Source organism: Coffea arabica, chromosome 10c (assembly GCF_036785885.1).
Source record: "Coffea arabica cultivar ET-39 chromosome 10c, Coffea Arabica ET-39 HiFi, whole genome shotgun sequence".
NCBI classification, from domain to species: Eukaryota; Viridiplantae; Streptophyta; class Magnoliopsida; order Gentianales; family Rubiaceae; genus Coffea; species Coffea arabica.
Genome location: NC_092329.1, coordinates 25,024,509 through 25,044,112, shown reverse-complemented (window position 1 = coordinate 25,044,112; position 19,604 = coordinate 25,024,509). Strand labels below are relative to the sequence as shown.

Below are 19,604 nucleotides of genomic sequence, written 5' to 3'. Positions count from 1 at the left end.
AATAACGTGAGATTGCACCCTTTTGAAAACAACTCCGAAACTGAGGAAAATTTGCCCCAGTTTGATCAGATTTTCTCTCTTTGCATTTTTCATTGTATTTTCCTCACTTTTTGCATTTTTCTTTGAAAACTAAATTTGCCCCAGTGTAGGGTTTTTCTTTTTTTCTTTTTTTTTTTTTTTTTTTTTTCGAAACAAATTTGCCCCAGTGTGGGGTTTGCAATTCTCAAGGGTTATCAAACGAAATTTGTCAATTCTAATGGCTCAAAGGGATGACTAGGGATGAAATGTTTTGATTGGAAAAGAAGATGGCCTGACTTTTGTTTCGCCCCTTGCATAATTTCCAAAAGAAATTTGCATAACCAAGATAAAGAATTTCTTACACATGTCTGAGTTGATAGGTTGAGAGAATATCTGTCTATCCATGAATGCCCCGCCAGGTAATACCTTTTGAACACCCAATGAGCTTTGCTAATTTGAAGCAATTTTTGCCTTTGGCTTCATCTTTCGTTAGCAAAATCACTTTAGCACTTTGTTCCCTCCTTCAAAGGATCGGTGGCGGACCTTTTTGTTATGAACACAGGCCATGGGTCTTGGCAACATTTGGCCATGGCACATAGCATTCAACTATTTCTCATCAAATCAATCGTTGATGACGCTGCTTTAACTCATCAGCTTCCAACCTGGCAGGAAAGGGATTTTTCAATGAAGAATTTCTCAATGAAGGGTTTTCTCAATGAAGGCTTTCTCAATGAAGGTTTTCTCAATGAAGGTTTTCTCTTAAAGAAGAGGTTTTTCAATGAAGGGCTTCATCAGATTCCAGAACAGTGATATTCAAAGGATCAAATAATTTCATCTTTGGCCATCTAAAAGAATTAAAAAAACTTCATGACAATGATCAAATAAACAAATAAAACCAATTGTGCATTTCATGAAACTCCAAATCAAAGCGAAAACAAGACAAAACTCAATTTGCAAAAGGCGCTTTCATTAAGCTATTCACACATGCAAGAAAAAGTCTTTGTAAACTTTAGCAAATGACAACCCCTAGATTTATCGAAATTATCTTCGAGGGGGAAGATAGTCAGCCATCCAACTTGTGCAAAGCTCCTTTAGGATTTTCAAATTTCATCATTGGAAGTGGATGCCTCAAAGGTGTCCTTGTGTTTAGGAAAGGGATTTGTACTTATACTTGGTCCTTGTCCACCCTTTCCCTTTAGCACTATTTCCTCAGCCTCGATCATGTCTTGGACTTTGTGCTTAAGTGCCCTGCAATCGGCGGTTGAGTGGCCAGGTACTCCCGAATGATAGGCACAAATAGCATGTGGATTGTACCCAGCAGGCATGCCATGAAGGTAAGTTGGAGGGGGAATCACGCCTATTTTGTTGGCAGCCTTCAATTGCTCATACAATTGGTCCAAATGCCTGCCTAGGTTGGCGAAGGTTCGGGTACGGCTTTGATTGTAGGTTTCAGTGGGTCGGGGATAGTTGTAGGTGGGTCTATTTGGTAGGGAAAATCTTTGGTGGTAAGGAGGCCGAGGACGAGCTTGTTGAAAGCTTGGTTGAGATATTTGGAAAAGGGTTGTAGGTGGGTTGGCATAATTTGGGCGAGGTCGAGGATGAGTGATATTGGTGTGGTAAACAGGACGAGGATTTGAGTAGTAGGGGTAAGGGTTTGAGTAGGTAGGGTATTGTCGAGATCTGGGTCTTGGGACAGGGTTTTGACTCCAGGTGAAGGTAGTTTCCCCCTCTTGCCTTTTGAATTGTTGCTTCTTCCCATTACCTCCTTGGCTTTGCAAAGCTTCCACTTGAGTTTTTAGGGCAGACACATTAACAATTTTTCCAGTCTTCACGAAATCATCAAATTCCTCAAGCTTATTAACAATTGCGGCAAATGAGCATCCAGTCATGCGAAAAATTTCTTCAAAGTACGGCGGATCATGTGCCTTAATGAAAGTACGTATGATTTCGTCTTCCGTCATTGGTGGCTCGACTTTTGCAGCTATTTTCCTCCACCTCTTGGCATAAGTCTTGTGATCTTCAGATGGCTTCCTCTTTGTCCCTTCCAACGTGGTTCGTGTTGGAGCCAGCTCGCAATTATACTCGTACTGCTTTACAAACGCATTGGACAGGTCCAGCCAGGTCTTTGCTTCTTCAGGTTTCAGCTTGGAGTACCAGTCGAGTGCATCCCCCTCCAGACTTTCTGGGAATAGCTTCAAAGGCAGATTTTCATCATCTGTTGGCCTACCCAACTTGTTGGCGAACAGTCGGAGATGTGTCTTGGGATTGCCCGTCCCATCATACTTGTTAAACTTCGGAGTTTTGAACCCCTCAGGCAATTGCACATTCGGGAAAAGGCAAAGCTCATCGTAATCCAGGACTCCTTGCTTGTTCAACCCCTGACTCTTCCTTATAAATTCATCAAAACGATCAAGGCGCTTAAGCAACTTCAGATCAACGGGAGCGGAAGATTCCCCCATTTCTGGCTTGGTTTGAAAAGTATGGTCCGGCAGGAATGGCTCAGCAGCAGGGTAATAAAAGGTATGTGGCTCAGGTGGTATATTTGAAGTGATTTGGGGTTGTGGACCTCGCATATGAGTAAGAAAAAATGAAGGATGAGGAGGGTAAGTGTATGGCAAATTTGTGGTGGGATAGGTGAAAGTTTCTTCGGGTGCAATAGGGAATGATGGAGTAACAGTGGCGTGGGCCGAAGGTAGGACAAATGTCTCTTGCTCAGGCTGTCTGGCGGGTACAGGTTCAGGTTGAACTCCGCTGCTAATTAGCTCATCATCCAACTTCCTTTGAGCGGCCATCTCAGACGCCATCTCTCCGAATTTGGTAAGCATCTCAGTCAACTGAATCCCCAAACTTACAGTCTCGGGTTGAGCGGTAGTAGCAGACCTATCTGACTGTTCTGGTTGTGAACTCATGTTTTCACGACTCCTCTAGGCTTGACTACGGGATCGTGGTATGATGGGGTTTTGACGAAAAGCTAAGTTTAAATATTACCTGAAAATTTTTGAAAAATTGCCTTTAGATTTAACTTTCGCTTAGTTATTTCAAGAAAATAAAGAAAAGGAAAAGAAAAAGACAAGAGTTAGTAAATATCTAAAAAAATCGGATGTATGTCCTACGGGGGAGCCCTTTTTGTGCCAAGGGTAGGCCTAGCATGAAAATGCAATCCACTGAGGTAGGCACTATACCATACCTGATGGATCTGATCAACTCATTGAGTGAATAATAATTTTTTTTTGAAAAATTTGGTCAATTGGAGTGACGAGAGACACTTGTCAAAACGAGGACCTCGTCCGAAGGGATTGATCACTTTTGATTGATACAAGAATTTGCAAAAACGCACAGGTTTGACTTTGACGAACTTCCTATCGAAGAGATTGGAATTTGTTGACAAATTTCTCAGTGAAGCACGGGTCAAAACTCCAACTGATCAAATGCAAAGGATGGTTTTCTCAAAATCGACTAAGTTTCCATATTTGAATTTCGACATTGAAACCTTAATTGGTCAAATGAAATTGACCATTTATTTAAAATCGACCGGATTACCCTAAAAAGGGAAACGAGTCAAATGAATTGAGTGAAATTTAGAAACTTACTCAAAATTGACCGGATTATCCTAAAAAGGGAACTTGGTCAAATGAATTAAATGAAATCGAGAATTTATTCAAAATTGACCGGATCGCCCTAAAAGGGTAAACTGGTCAAATGAATCGGACGAAATTAATGATTTACTCGAAATCGATAAGATCGCCCTAAGAATGGAAAAATTGGTGATTTATTCAGAAAATCGACTAGATTGCCCTAAAAATGGGTGAATTGGCCAAATGAAATGAAATGAAGATTTATTCAAAAATCGACCAGATGACCCTAAAAAGGGTAAATTGGTCAAATGAATTAATGAATTTGATTTTATTCAGAAAAATCGACCGAATGACCCTAAAAAGGGTAAATTGGTCAAAATAAATGAATGAAATTGATTTATTCCAAAATCGACCAAATGACCCGAGAAGGGTAAATTGGTCAAACGAAATGAATGAAATTGATTTATTCAAAAATTGACCAAACGACCCTAAAAAGGGTAAATTGGTCAAATGAAATTGATTTATTCAAAAGTAGACCGAATGACCCTAAAAAGGGTAAATTGGTAAAATGATGGTTCATTCAAAATTAATCGACAAAACGGATCGACTGAATCGTTCGGCCATTGGTGGTTTCAAAAAAAAAATTAGTCTATGAGCCTTCTAAAATCACGATTTGGCCTCAATTTATTTATCGTCTCAATAGGAGGAATCATTTGTGAATTTCTTCAAATTAATGTCCTTTTATGCAAGGGATTTTTACCAAAAATGGCCAAAAAGTGATTATTAGACGCTCATATTCCAAAGATCACTCTATGAAAATGATCGGATCCTACCTTACCTTGTGCACTACCCCTTTGGATGGTACAAAATGTAAACGTGCAAGTCTCGTTGGATTAAGTATCCGAGACACAAGACGGCTTATTCCTAACACGGGATCCCCTAAATGGCATTCCCTTTCTAGGGTTTAGTGCATGATGCCAATTATTAAAGCAGGAAAAAAATGCAATTTGAAATGAAACGTGACCTAAGGGACCCTTTATCTGCCAGGGTAAGCCTAAAAATGACATGCAATCATGCAATATACCAAAATCTTTAAACGTGCAATAGCCTGTCTACAAAGGTAGGTTCTAAAAGAAAGTCATGCCAGACCTTTTATCTCTTAATGTTTGTGAATGCAAAAGACAAAAGACAAGGAAACGTGAGCTCAACACATAATCACATAACACATTTGGACAATTAGATAATATAAAAGGCAATAAAGATAAATAAGGAAAGAGGGTTGGGACCCCTCCCCTCGTGAATAGTGTCCCTAATTCAGGATAAGGCTGACTCTACCCTAGGCAATTCTAATATGGATGCATGAGGCTTGGCTTACTAATGCATCTAAACTCGATAGGTCATAGGCCCCCGAGCCTTCAGACATCAATCCCAAGGTACTTCGTCGGTGGCTCGAGCGATTCCCCAAACACAGCTACGCACACATCGTGTCACGGCTACGTGTTTGAGTGAATCTATCAAAATCCCCAACCTTCGACTAAAAGCTAAAGGCTATCAACCAATAGCTTTAAGCGGAAGATTGAGTGACCCATTGGAACATGCTACACACACATCGTGTCGTGATCACATGTCCAAGTGAGTCACCTAATCCTAATAGGGTGGAGTGGCGTGACAAGCCACTAAAGAAAAATAAAAGGGATAAAAGAAGTAAAGCGTATGCTCGTATGCTAGTGCTCGTTTGGAGGGGAAGGGTCAAGAACCAACGCGAGGCTCTAGGGTGACCCATACCTCCCAAAATGCAATGCAAGCGCGAGATAACAAGTAAACATTCATTCAAACATACATTCATGAGTCGAGGGATTAGTTGGATACGCGTGAAATGCAAAATCCTAAAAAAGGAAAAAAATGCAACCCTAAAACACCCAAATGTGATATATGAAAAGGTTAAAAGAAGAAAAAGGTTGATTAAATCAAATTTGCTCGGACTCTCGAAAGTCCCCAGTGGAGTCGCCAACTGTCGCGCCCCATTTTTTGATGAATAAATAAAATGGTTTAAAAATGTATTTTGATTTAATTTATGATTGAAAAATGAATTGTGATTTAAAAGAAAAATAGGTCTAAATGGGGGTTTGAAAATGCGACGATTTGACCCAAAATTATAGTTTAAAAAGGGTTTTTTAAAAAAAATGGGAGTCGCCACTTGGTAATGAGTTAAAGTGTACCAAGTCACCTAAAAATGAATTTTTTAGGAAAAAGTTGCAAGAAACCCCTTTTAAACGACTCCTAATCCACGTAAACCAAAAAAAAGGTTCGGGAGTCCATTTGACGAAGGGGAAGGCAAGGATAAAAATCCAAGGCACCCCTTCGACCTAGCCAAGGCTAGTTGCGTGATTTAATCAAAGTTTTTCTTATTTTAACCAAAGAATTTATTACATTTGGATGCACTACATGAATGCAAAAGGAAAGAAAAAATGCAAACCTAAATTCTAAAATGTCTCTTGTAAGGTTTTTGGTCCCAACCACATGAATTGTGGCGGCCAATAAAGAAAAACCTTATAGAGGTCGATTAATGCAAATGATGGCTAAAGTGCAAGTGTGCAAGTGTATAAAAAGGTGCACGTGTGAAATTGTATGAAAAGTCCAAGTGTTTGTGTGCAAGTGTATGAAATATAGTGATAAGTGCATATAGGTGTAATTAAGTGCAATTTTGTGAAGTAGAAATCAAAATGAACAATAAGGAAAGGAAAAGTGATGAGGAAATGTGAATTGAAAAAAATGAGTAAGTGATAAATGAGAATGAATGAACCTAAAGGAATGCATCAGGTCGGGTGTGGGAATGACTCCTAACTTTTTCGACTTCGATTTTCCCTTTGATTAGAAGGCAAAACTAGCGTGCTAAGGCTATCGAGTAGCCACACTCGCTCGTTTCCCTTATCGGAAGGGGACACTAAAGCAAAATGAGCCCTATAGCTAGTATGGGATGCAAAACCTAAAATGAGAGGAAAAGGGGTTTGAGGATCATGCCAAATGATAAAACTAAGGAAAATGCGTGATATGTGGTGAACAAGCAAATGATGTACTATCGAGGGAAAATCCCTAAGGGTCTAGCGTTGGACTAACCCATTCTATGAATTCCGACTAGCGTTGGACTAGTGGAAACGATAAAAGAAGCCACAACTAGCGTTGGACTAGTGTGATGACGTACATTCATCCATTCCATTCATCCACACTATAAAAAGCGAGTAGACATGCGAATCACTTATAAACACGTAGCACATAACACTTAGCATGCTTGACTAGATGCAAGGACCTAATAAAGCGATTAAACACTTAACACGTAGGCATGCAACCAAACTAATGAACCTATTACATTCACTAACTAAAACAAAAGGGGAAGGGGAAAATAGACCAAATTGCTCGCCACAGCCCTATCTATTACAAGCCAAGAGGTGTACACATACCCCATTAAAAGAATAACTTAATGAAAACAAAAAGTAAATGACATAAGTAAAAGGAATTAAAGAAAAACTAGAAAAGCAAAGTAGACATGCAATTCACTTAGCACGTTGAGTCACATGAGAGAAACAAAAAAAGATAAAAGAAGTTATACCTCCCTTAAGTTGATGCCTTAAATGGAGTGAAATCACTTATTCATCCTCCAAAATAAAAGAAATATCAAGGTACCACTTTAAATAAAAGATAATCACAAAAGATAAAAATAAACAGGAAATTGAATCAATTAAATCATATAATCAACCCACATTCAAGAAGTCAAAAGAAAAAGAGACTTGATTGCAAACATTACCAAAGTTTTGGGGTCAAAATTAAAGAAAAATAAAGTACAGGGGCCTATTCGCAATTAAATTAGGGACCCAATTGAAAAAGGTTGAAAATGTCCAGGGCCACAGTACAGTTAAGGAGAAATTCAGGGACTGATTTGCAACTTTGGTTTCTGGTTGCTAATGGGTCAGGCCAGTAGGCCAGTTTTGCATCTTATTTGGGCCAGAACCTTCCCTAGCCCAATCGAAATTCAGACCAAAAGGAATGGACCAATCTATCATTTAAAACCCCAAAATTAAGTAACAAGACCGGTGGGCTTTTACCCTTTAGCCCAAACCAAAACCCAAAATAATAAACTAAAACCATTTTTAAAACCCAATCAAAAACAACTTCTTAGCCCAAATCCCCTATTTCACTAAAACCCAACATGATAAAATCTACAAAAAAATTATTAAGCCACCATTATGACCTAAAAATCAAGCATTAATCTATCCAAAAAGTCTCATAGAATTATGCAAACGCAAGATTAAACTTAAAAGGATGAAATCAGTCTAATTTTTCCAGATTTAGGCCATATCAGAATAAGGGGGAAATTTGGGGTTCAATCACAACAAAATAGGGACTTAATTGAATAAAATTTGGAAGTCATGCAGGCTTTAATGTGATTTCACCAAAGGTCCAGGGCCAATTGCAAAATTTTCAGAAACTTATTCATTCAGGCTTCACAGAAACATTTCTTCTTCTTATGCAAATGAACGTGAGAACGTTTCTGCAACTTCTGATGCTTCAAAATCCATTAATTTCACGCGGCAAAACACACTACATCATCCGACACCAAAAACATTGAAAATGACAAGAATTGATTCCAAAATTCCTTTATTTCTTTTCCTTTCCCCAATTAACAAACGGGCAGATTCTAGCTAACTTTGGACCGGCTGGCATTCCTCTCTCACGGATATAGAAGAACACCCAAAATCTTTCCTTTTTTGATTCAAGACTTTGGTTTGGGCATTTTAGCAAACAATACATGAGCATAAAAATTTTTAGCAAATCTGTGAGCAATCAAGATAGCAACCAACCCCAAAATTATTTAAGAACAAAGAACTTCAACTCCAATCATCATACGCAGTATGTATATTCAAAAAATTGAGGCCAAGTAGCAGAAAAATTACACTAGAGCAAGCCACGGCGGTTACATTTAAAAAAAACTGGACAAGAACTTGAGAAATTTGGAGAGAAACGAAACTTACAGTGCCTCTATTCAGTGAAAATTCGCGGATGGAGATGGGAAATTCTGGAGCTAATGGCCAGTGGCGATTCCTTTCCTCCTCCCCTGCTTTTCCTTCAGCCGTAGCCATCACTCTCGCTCCCTCATTTTGCCTGCAGCTTCCGTCCGAGGCTCCCTCTTTTCCTTCTAACTCAGCTTTTTTCAGTTTTTCCGTAGCTATCTCATGCCGCCGCCCCTCTATTTCTCTTTCCCTCTTGCTCTTGGTTGGTTTGCCGAATGCAGCTCACTCTCTCCTATCTCAGTCGATGATCACGAGGTAAAAGATTTGGTTGTGGTTAGGAATCTGATAGTGGAATCAATGAAGTAGGTGCCGTGGTTATGGAGATGTTTGAATGTAGAGGTCGGTTGAGTGTTGAGTTGGTATTGAATTTTGATTGGCTGCATTGTGCGGTGCTGAAGCTGCTGTCCCGGGAGTTATTTGTGCAGAGCAGAAAGGAAGTTTCGGTTTATGGTTTGTGCAGAGCAGAAAGGAAGTTGCGGTTTTTTTTTTTTTTTAAAAAAAAAAAAAAATTTAATTAATTAGTTAATTAAACAACAAAAATGATAATAATAAAACAATAATAATTAATGATGAAAATAACTTAATTAACATTAGATAAAAATAAATTAAAAACAACAACAAAAAAAAACAAATTTCCATTTTTCATTTTCATTTTTTCCTTTTCTTTTGTTTTTCGAAATAACCTAACCAAAAAAATAAATAAAGTCAAAAGATTGAATTTAAAAAGAAATAAACATATTTTGTGAACAATTTTCTTCCCTTTCCTTTTTTTTTCCAAGACAAAAATTGAATTTTAAAACAACTAAAACATATTTTCTTTTTTTCTTTTTTCTTTTTTTTTTGAAATTCTACATTAAAAAGACTAAAAAAAATAAAACAAGTAAACGACTAAAGAAAATAAAAAGAATAACTAAGATAAACTAGCATGAACAAAAATAAATAAATCGTACCAAAATTTGGTGTCTACACCTACTTACATGATTACCTGCTTACTTGATTACCTGACTACTTGATTACTTGATTACTATAAATTATATGTTCATATGAAATTACCGCATATTGTTTACGTGTTTACATGTTAAATGTTACTAATAATTGCTTATATGAAATTATCTACCATGTTAAGGCTAGTGTGTACTTTATCTCACTCGACCTACTAAAATGATAAATTTTTACCGTTCACCGATTTATTTGATTACTTGCGCATGTTGTAAGCTCTAAGCTGAACTGGGCCCTGCCCTTGGTTACTAACCTGCTCGAGCCAGGACTGGGTTCGGTCGGGTAGGTTGGAACCCTGGGCCACCGTTTCGGTATACTCTAGTACTACCACTGGAGGGATAAGGTGATGACCAGACAAACCGAGAGGTTCTGAAGTTATAAGGCGCAGTTGACCGAAAATGGTTCCACTGGAACACCGTATCCTTCAAGGTGTATTTATTTCGTATAATGATAATTGTTTCATGTTAATGTGCCAATATGTAACCTTGAACCATATATGTGGTATGCTCAAATTACTTAGCTTATCAGAACTACAAGAGTGTCTTGGAACCTCACTAGGCTATGTAGCTCATCCCACGTTTTTGTTTTCCTTAACAGGGTTCGAGACCAAGGGTGCTCGTGAATAGTGCTAGATTGTTTGTTTTTTAAGACTTTAAGTTATATTATCGCGGATGGCTATAGTACATATTCCTTTGGGTTGTATTTAAGCTTGAAAGCTAACTAATTGTAAGTGTGAGATATTTTGGAGTACTTTAATTATGTATTGAAGTTATTTGAAGTATTCCGAACTTTTGAATTATGGATTGTAGTGAGTCCTGGCGAGAGTTGGGCAGGTGTCTCGCCGATACCCTTTGGTTCACCTTAGGGAGAAGTGGGGGCATCACAAGTTCACATTTGATCTAGGTCGAATTTGTAAATTACAGAACCAGAATTCATTATCAGTCTGGTTATAAGCATTAGATTTAAATGGCAATAACTCAAACTACAAAATTTTGATTGTGGTATTTTCAAATGCGTTTGAAAGATGAAACATAGTGTTAAAACTTTCATGTTTTAGCCAAATGCTGATTTGATACGGATCAAAGTGAAAAATGAAGCCAAACCTGTGAAATCTCAAAACTGCATGCTGAAAAGAACATTTGGCAGTCAGGGGTATTTCAGTCATTTCACATGATACAGTGCTCTGATTAAGTTGAAATTTTGTAGGCAGCTATATAACATCATTTCCTACAACTTTTATGTTCTGACCTAAGGCTGATTCGGCCTTTGATATGGATGAATTACACTGGTCAGAACAGAGCAGATTCCATTATCAAAGCTGGAAATTCAACTTTTAAGGCTAAAAATCACAATCAACCCACTAATTATCTTACAAATTCCATATCCAAACCCATTACCAACATTTGAAAGTTAAACAACATATTCAAGGCTTAAAATTATCAAACCCTAGCTGAAATTTCATGAATCACTACCAAAACTACAAAATCTTCCATAAAACCTACTACAAACAAGCATAATCTCATTCAAGTGCAAGATTAAAGAAATAAAGTAGCTTCTTGCCAAAAGTACCTTCAAACCTCAAGAAAGATGGAAGCTTAGTGCTTTTCCTCAAAAAAATCTCTCCACTCAAGTCCTTAATCTTCCATAGTGAACCACTTTTATGGAGTATTTTGCAAGCTTGTGGATTGAAACTCAAGATTCAAGCATGAAATTGGGGTTGAAGATGAACTTTTCTCTCCTATTTTTCCTCTCAAACTCACAGCCAAGATGGAGAAAAAAGTGCAGGAATTTTTTGTCCAAAACAAAGTTAAGAAGATAGAAAAGTTTGTTGGTCAAACTTGGTTGGCCAACACTTGTCAAGTCGCCATTGGTCCTCTTTTTTTTTTCTTTCTTCCTTTTCTTTTGGTCAAAAATGGTGGCTGTTTTATAGGATATTTTAGGGGCGATTAGCTGAAATAAAAGCAAGGTGATTAAGGTAATAAAGTAATGTTCAAGTGGTGTACTTACTCGGTGACAAACGGCACATGTCGGTTCACACCGTTTTTCCTTAACTCACACGTATTAGGGTTTTCATTTATAATTCACTAACTCATTATTATTACTTCTAATCAAACACTTTTTCTTATGTAAAACTCACTCTTAACCACCAAATTTAGTACACACTCCGTATCGATTACTCACACTACCAAAAGACGTAAAAACCCGTAGAAACCCTAATTTATCTTAACGATGAAAGTAAAGGGGAAATTCTTAATTCTATTCTTTATTCCAACTATTGAGGGAGTAAATAAATAGTAAAAAAATATTATAAAGTAATTTAATCAAAATAAGAGGGAATTTTAAGAAAACATGAGCGAATTTTCCAGTCGTCACACACTTTGAGAGCGAAAAGAGAGGAAAAACTTCATCTTCAACCTCCAATTCTTGCTTGAATCCTTGAGTTTTCATCATAAACTTGCAATCTACTCCATAAAAGGTGATCTTTAGGAAGGATTAAGAGCTTTGGTGGAAAGATTTGGGAGAAAGACGCACATGGTTTCCATTTCTTCTTAGGGTTTCAAGGTAACTATATGAAGAAACCATCTTCTCTTTTGTGATGGCCCCACCTCCCCCTAGGGCTTACCTCAGGGTTAAGCGTGTGAGGCCCCAGTCCGTTTTACGTTGATATATTCATTAGTTGGGCGGTAACGTTTGGTTTCGGGAGTATTTCGAAAACTCTAAGTAGGGATTAAGATTTAAACCCTAGTTATGTATTGGTTACAAGTTCGAGTGGTGATTAAAGTTAGTAAAGTTAATGTGTGTCTTAGTGTGGATAAGAATAGGATTTAATCCATTTTGTATAGGTTAATTAAGTTTAAGAAGGGTAGAAACCCTAAGTGAGCAAAATCCCTAATTTTGCCCTTGACAAAAAGGTTCTCGTTTAATTACTTTTATGTGGGATAAAGCATGCTTAAGTGTAAGTGATTAAGATGAGAAAGTGATTAGTGAAGTAATTAAGTGTGATTACATGTTTTAAAAGAGATTAAGTTATGACTTATGGAGTAAATTGAAAGATTATCAAATGTGTGAGGGAAATTGTGTAAGAAAGAGAAAGTTAAAGTGCAAGGGTTTAAACAACAAATAAAGCATTTTTGTGATTGGTTAGCTATAAGAAATATCTTCCGAAGCTTTGACTATATGTTGTCTTACAACTTATAAGAAACAAGAGAAAACAAAACAAAACAAAACTAAGAAAAAAAAAAGAAAGGAAGAGCCGAGAGAGAGAGGGAGAGAAAGTGAGAAAATTTCTTCAAAAATCTTCAAGTTTTAGCTTCCATCTTGGGTTTGAATCTTGGAGCAACAACTTGGGTGCTTGATTAGTGAAGGTTAATCATCTACAAAGCTTAATTGAAGGTATGCCTCTTACTTGAAAGATAAACTTTTGGGGTTTTGATCTTTAAGCCATGGAAATGATGTATTATGTTATGATTATGGACTTATATGGTTGATTTGATGTTTATATGGAAGTTTCATGGTTAATTTTAGTGTTATTTGGTTGCTGAAAATTCGGCCAAGAAGGGGGAAAATTTGGGTTTCTTGCTTAATGTTTTCCTTAGTTGCTTTGCTTGAGAATTGATGTGTAGTGGTTGTGTTTGATAGATTGCCTCACTTGATTTGGTTGGTTGCTAGCAAAAATCTTAATTGGGTTAAGAAACCCTAGACTCCATGAGGTTAGTTTAGTTTAGCCCAAGGCTTTTGGGTTAGGGTTTGGTTAGTGGGATGTTAGATCAAGTCTTTAGTGCATATGAAGATAGGTTAGGGAGTATGGTTTGTGTTTGGTAATTTTGTGGTAAAATAAGGAGAGAAATTCGGACCATTAATAGACCTTTTAGAAGCTGGTATAAGTGTGTTTCATTGGTAGGAATTTGGTTGGAAACTAGTATAAGAACCATAGAAACGGACCGTGCGATTGTGACGCGCAAAGCCGGCAAATCTGGGAAAACAGGACAGTTCAACGACTGAACTTCGGCTTCATTTTTCCTAATGCTATGTACGGATTTAGGAATTCCTCAAAACATGAAAGTTGTAGCCTTGTAAGTCCTGAGTATGCCTGCAGCATTTCAGGTCCATCGGATTAGCGTAGCCTGAGTTATCGACGAAATGCTCAAGCCTGTTTTGACCCTTTGATTCTGCGCGTTGTTCTAGTTTAGCTTCTGCCGTGATTTTTCGGTTTTGATCCCATTCGATCTGGGTGTCGACTCCTTCATAAGAAATTTAGATCTTGGTCTCAGCTTCGAAATGGTATAAAGTACGTAGAAACCGAGTTCCGTATCTCCGGTTATGATCGAAACAATATCGATCGTCAGAACTGCCCGGTATTTGGACAGTTCTGACGGGTACTTTGGCACTCGAATTTTGTTCTGTTCTGAATAGATTCAGGTCTTGGCCAAAACATGAAAGTTTTAGCCTTATGTTTCAGCTTTCTAATGCCTTTGGAATTTCTGAATTTCAATTTCTGTGCCGTGAGTTACGGCCTTGCAAACAGGGCCTGTTTGGTAACCCGCAAGGAAACAGCTGGCACTATTTCGTGCATTTTTTACCTATACCTAGTGAGATCTGGGTTGAAATGTCTTCACGAAAATTGTAGCCCTTTCTCTTAGCTTCGAAGCGGTGTCTCACCCACTTTGATCCGACACTCCTAGCTTAATTTTTGACCAAAACGGTTTGAGATGGCCGATTTGGCCATTTCCGTTTGCCGTTCCGCGCGGACGTGTTTGGCCGTTTTGCCGTTTCTGCACTTGCGCGTGCCAATTTTGCCGTTTGGCTTGTTTTAAGTACGTTAGTTGCCGTTTGTGATATATTGTGACATAATCTTCGATTTCAGACAGTGGTGAGTTAGGCGGTGCCGGTGGGGCCCACTACTAGCCAACACACAAAGTGAATTCCGCCTTTATACTACTGTTGGTATTTTGAGTAAGTATTCAGGCCGCTCTTATGTGTTAGTTGTTTATGTGTTTCGTTATGCGTAAAAAGGGTACCTAGGCGAGAGTGTACTTTATCGCGCTCGACCTAAACCCTAATTTGCGCGCTTATTTGTACATGACATATGTATATGAGAAATTTTGGAACTAAAACCCTTGAGCTTGTGGCTCGGGGTGACTTTTGAATAATTTTGTGAATTTTGTGAGTTTGAGGTTGAACTCAATACCTAGATGGACTATTCGAGCCGGTTAGGGCTTGGTCGAAGTCAGTCCAACCTGGATTGAGGTCACCAAGTTTGTGACCCGAGCTTGCGACTCAAGCTCAAGTTTGTGATTTCGTTCGCCTGGGCAAGTTTGTGAGGTGACTGGCCAGTGAGGGTGATAAGGTGTCGGTGGGTGTACAAGTGAAGTTCTACGGACCTTATTTATGGTCGACGGAGGGTCGACAGGAGATCACGCATGGCAAATGACTTGGCTTTGGAGCCACCCGTATCCTTATTATGTGATGTTACTTTTCTGCTTTTGCTTTACTCTTACTGTGTAATTGATGCTACAAGAAATTTACGCTTTTGCCCCTGTTTACGTACTAAGCTTTTAGCTTACCCCATTCCTTTTGTTTTCCTTAGCAGGGGCCGACGCGGGTACGTTTGGGCACACACACTAGTATAGTAGATTGGCTTGTAATAGTTGAACCATTAGGATGTTTGTTTTATTTCTGGTGGTTTGTATTAGGATCCTTCTTAGGGTCTACATTTTGATTTTGGTTGTAATTATACGGATGTAATAGTAAGAGCAGGTACTTTTGGAGAATGTAATTATAACTCTTTTGGGATTGTAAATAGTACTCTTTTGGATTTTCTGGCTTTTATTGTTTTAAGTTTCGAGTCCTGGCGCGAGCTAGGCAGGCGGCCCGCCGATACCCTTGGGTTCGCCCTTAGGAGAAGTGGGGTCGTCACAGTTGGTATCAGAGCGCCTAGGTTAGAGGACTTGGGCAATTGTGGGACATACGCGATAGGCATTAGGCATATTGGATTCTTTTAAGTTGAATGATATCTTTTAAGTTGAAATGCCGGTTGACTGACGACTTAATGTTTTGTAGGTATGGACCCAGGCAGTTCGAGTAGGAGGGGCCCAGAGGATCGACCGCTGCGTAAGCGGGCTATCCGTTATCGACAGAGGCTGGGAGAGCCTTACACTTTGTACTCCCCCTTCGGCCAGGTGTCGTGCCGATCCTGCGCGTGTTGGTATACTTACGGCTATCCCGACGAGATAGTCTTAGCATTGGATGATGAGCGTTATCACCTCGACAGGACGGTCGAGACTCTGAGGGAGCAGCTTGAGGAGGCTAGACAGTTTAGCCGCTGGCAGGCGTTACGCGTTAGGGGCCTGGAGCGGGACCTCCGGGACACACACCAGCACCTCTTCTCTTTGAAGAGGCAGCTTAGGGAGAGGGCCCGGAGTATCACGTTTGACTGCGGGGTCTTGCTAGATATGGCCGCGGAGGCACCCCCGCGAGCTACTGGGCCAGAGCAGATAGGCGAGATTGGTACTTTAGGTTCCGTTGGGGACCAGGGCCCTAGGGGAGGCGTTTAGGGTCGCTTTCGTCTTTTGATTAGCTGGTAGATTCCTTTTGTTAAAACTGGCATGACCACTTTCTTTCTTTATTTGGTTGGCCGACTAGATCTTGGAGCCGGAGTGCTCATGTGTACATTGGGTTTTGTACCGACTGGAGGTCGGTAATCTGTAAATCTTTTGGTGTGATTTTGTATATCTATGTATATATTTGAGTAGCATTTTGAATTTATCCTTTGTGTGTCTTTTGTTCATACGCTTTACGTCCGTACTTTTGCTCATAGTCCGGATAATAAGTTTATGTGTAATGTTCCGATCTATAGACGTTTGCACTTAAATGGCCTCCGGTACTCGAGGTGGAGGTAGAGGGCGAGCACGAAGCCCTGAAAGGGAACAAGGACCAGAGCAAGATCAAGTCGCTACAGCCATCCAGCGGATGGCCGATTTACTAGAGCAAATGACAAATCAACAGGGCCAAGGGAGCGGTATGGGGAATCCTGGACATAATCCGGGACATAATCCAGGCAATCACGAGGGTGAAGACCGTGCCTTGGAGCGATTCCAAAAATTCGCACCCCCAAAGTTTATCGGTGGGGCCGACCCTGACTTAGCGGAGGGTTGGCTAGACCGTATGTTAGACATATTTGCCGCGCTTAGGTATTCAGAGGAGCGGCAGATATCCTTTGCGGTCTTTCAGTTTGAAGGGGCCGCTCGAGCCTGGTGGAATGTAATCAAAGCCAAGTGGGAGCGCGAACAGACTCCTTGGACCTGGATCAACTTCACACGGGAGTTTAATGAAAAATATTTACCACCCATTGTGCAAGAAAAACGGGAAGATGATTTCATCCGCCTACGTCAAGGGGCATCGAGTGTGGCGGAGTACGAAACTCAGTTCACTAAACTTTCTCGCTTTGCCCCAGAGCTGGTGTTAACGGAGCAGAAACGAATCCGTCGATTCGTTCAAGGTTTAAATGTGGAAATCCAGGAATCGCTAGCAGCGGCTCAGTTGAATACGTTTAGCCAAGCGCTAGAAAAAGCACAGCGAATTGAGACTGCCAGAGGACAGGTTAAAGCCTTCCACGATCGGAAAAGGAGGCAACCTAGCTCAAATGATTCCATGGTCGGACAAAGCTCGCGAAACGAGCCATCTGCCAAGATAAATAAAGGTACGGATGGTCCACGACCTGCAAGGACCCCGAATAACTTTGTGCGGGGTCAGGTAGTGCAAGAGGGGCCGAGGAGTGTCCAGCGTGGAGGGGCAAGTACAGCCGCCAAGTCAACCTGTGGTTTCTGTGGGGGCAATCACACCGATGAAAATTGCTGGAAGAATAGTTCGGTACGCAAATGCTTCAAATGTGGCAGCACCGAACATCTGATTGCCCGGTGCCCTAAGATGCAGAAGGATGGACTCAAACCACCGACTGGAGGGACCACCACAACTAAGCCGTCAACTACAGGGGAAAATCGACCCAAAGGGCCAGCAAGAATCTATGCGATGGGTCAACCTGAGATGACAAATCCTTCGGTGGACTTTGAAGGTACGCCTTGATCAAACGAATCCATTTCGAGGACGAAATTGTCCTAAGTGGGGAAGATTGTGAGGCCCCAGTCCGTTTTACGTTGATATATTCATTAGTTGGGCGGTAACGTTTGGTTTCGGGAGTATTTCGAAAACTCTAAGTAGGGATTAAGATTTAAACCCTAGTTATGTATTGGTTACAAGTTCGAGTGGTGATTAAAGTTAGTAAAGTTAATGTGTGTCTTAGTGTGGATAAGTATAGGATTTAATCCATTTTGTATAGGTTAATTAAGTTTAAGAAGGGTAGAAACCCTAAGTGAGCAAAATCCCTAATTTTGCCCTTGACAAAAAGGTTCTTGTTTAATTACTTTTATGTGGGATAAAGCATGCTTAAGTGTAAGTGATTAAGATGAGAAAGTGATTAGTGAAGTAATTAAGTGTGATTACATGTTTTAAAAGAGATTAAGTTATGACTTATGGAGTAAATTGAAAGATTATCAAATGTGTGAGGGAAATTGTGTAAGAAAGAGAAAGTTAAAGTGCAAGGGTTTAAACAACAAATAAAGCATTTTTGTGATTGGTTAGCTATAAGAAATATCTCCCAAAGCTTTGACTATATGTTGTCTTACAACTTATAAGAAACAAGAGAAAACAAAACAAAACAAAACTAAGAAAAAAAAAAGAAAGGAAGAGCCGAGAGAGAGAGGGAGAGAAAGTGAGAAAATTTCTTCAAAAATCTTCAAGTTTTAGCTTCCATCTTGGGTTTGAATCTTGGAGCAACAACTTGGGTGCTTGATTAGTGAAGGTTAATCATCTACAAAGCTTAATTGAAGGTATGCCTCTTACTTGAAAGATAAACTTTTGGGGTTTTGATCTTTAAGCCATGGAAATGATGTATTATGTTATGATTATGGACTTATATGGTTGATTTGATGTTTATATGGAAGTTTCATGGTTAATTTTAGTGTTATTTGGTTGCTGAAAATTCGGCCAAGAAGGGGGAAAATTTGGGTTTCTTGCTTAATGTTTTCCTTAGTTGCTTTGCTTGAGAATTGATGTGTAGTGGTTGTGTTTGATAGATTGCCTCACTTGATTTGGTTGGTTGCTAGCAAAAATCTTATTTGGGTTAAGAAACCCTAGACTCCATGAGGTTAGTTTAGTTTAGCCTAAGGCTTTTGGGTTAGGGTTTGGTTAGTGGGATGTTAGATCAAGTCTTTAGTGCATATGAAGATAGGTTAGGGAGTATGGTTTGTGTTTGGTAATTTTGTGGTAAAATAAGGAGAGAAATTCGGACCATTAATAGACCTTTTAGAAGCTGGTATAAGTGTGTTTCATTGGTAGGAATTTGGTTGGAAACTAGTATAAGAACCATAGAAACGGACCGTGCGATTGTGACGCGCAAAGCCGGCAAATCTGGGAAAACAGGACAGTTCAACGACTGAACTTCGGCTTCATTTTTCTTAATGCTATGTACGGATTTAGGAATTCCTCAAAACATGAAAGTTGTAGCCTTGTAAGTCCTGAGTATGCCTGCAAAATTTCAGGTCCATCGGATTAGCGTAGCCTGAGTTATCGACGAAATGCTCAAGCCTGTTTTGACCCTTTGATTCTGCGCGTTTTTCTAGTTTAGCTTCTGCCGTGATTTTTCGGTTTTGATCCCATTCGATCTGGGTGTCGACTCCTTCATAAGAAATTTAGATCTTGGTCTCAGCTTCGAAATGGTATAAAGTACGTCGAAAACCGAGTTCCGTAGCTCCGGTTATGATCGAAACAATATCGATCGTCAGAACTGCCCGGTATTTGGACAGTTCTGACGGGTACTTTGGCACTCGAATTTTGTTCTGTTCTGAATAGATTCAGGTCTTGGCCAAAACATGAAAGTTTTAGCCTTATG

General features: G+C 39.5%; 1 protein-coding gene across 1 annotated transcript; it reads right to left on the bottom strand.

The window, feature by feature from the left end:
- Positions 1 to 1,118: 1,118 nt before the first annotated feature.
- On the bottom strand, positions 1,119 to 9,141 carry LOC140015875 (uncharacterized). The gene is made up of 2 exons (XM_072068703.1): positions 7,201 to 9,141; positions 1,119 to 3,006 (listed from the first exon to the last, which is right to left on the bottom strand). Exon 2 carries the CDS (start codon positions 2,925 to 2,927, stop codon positions 1,119 to 1,121), a length of 1,809 nt encoding a protein of 602 aa, XP_071924804.1. The 5' UTR covers positions 2,928 to 3,006; positions 7,201 to 9,141.
- Positions 9,142 to 19,604: the final 10,463 nt, after the last annotated feature.

Excerpts from the sequence above, each read along its gene's own strand:
- LOC140015875 (XM_072068703.1), bottom strand. The coding sequence starts at position 2,927 with ATGAGTTCACAACCAGAACAGTCAGATAGGTCTGCTACTACCGCTCAA.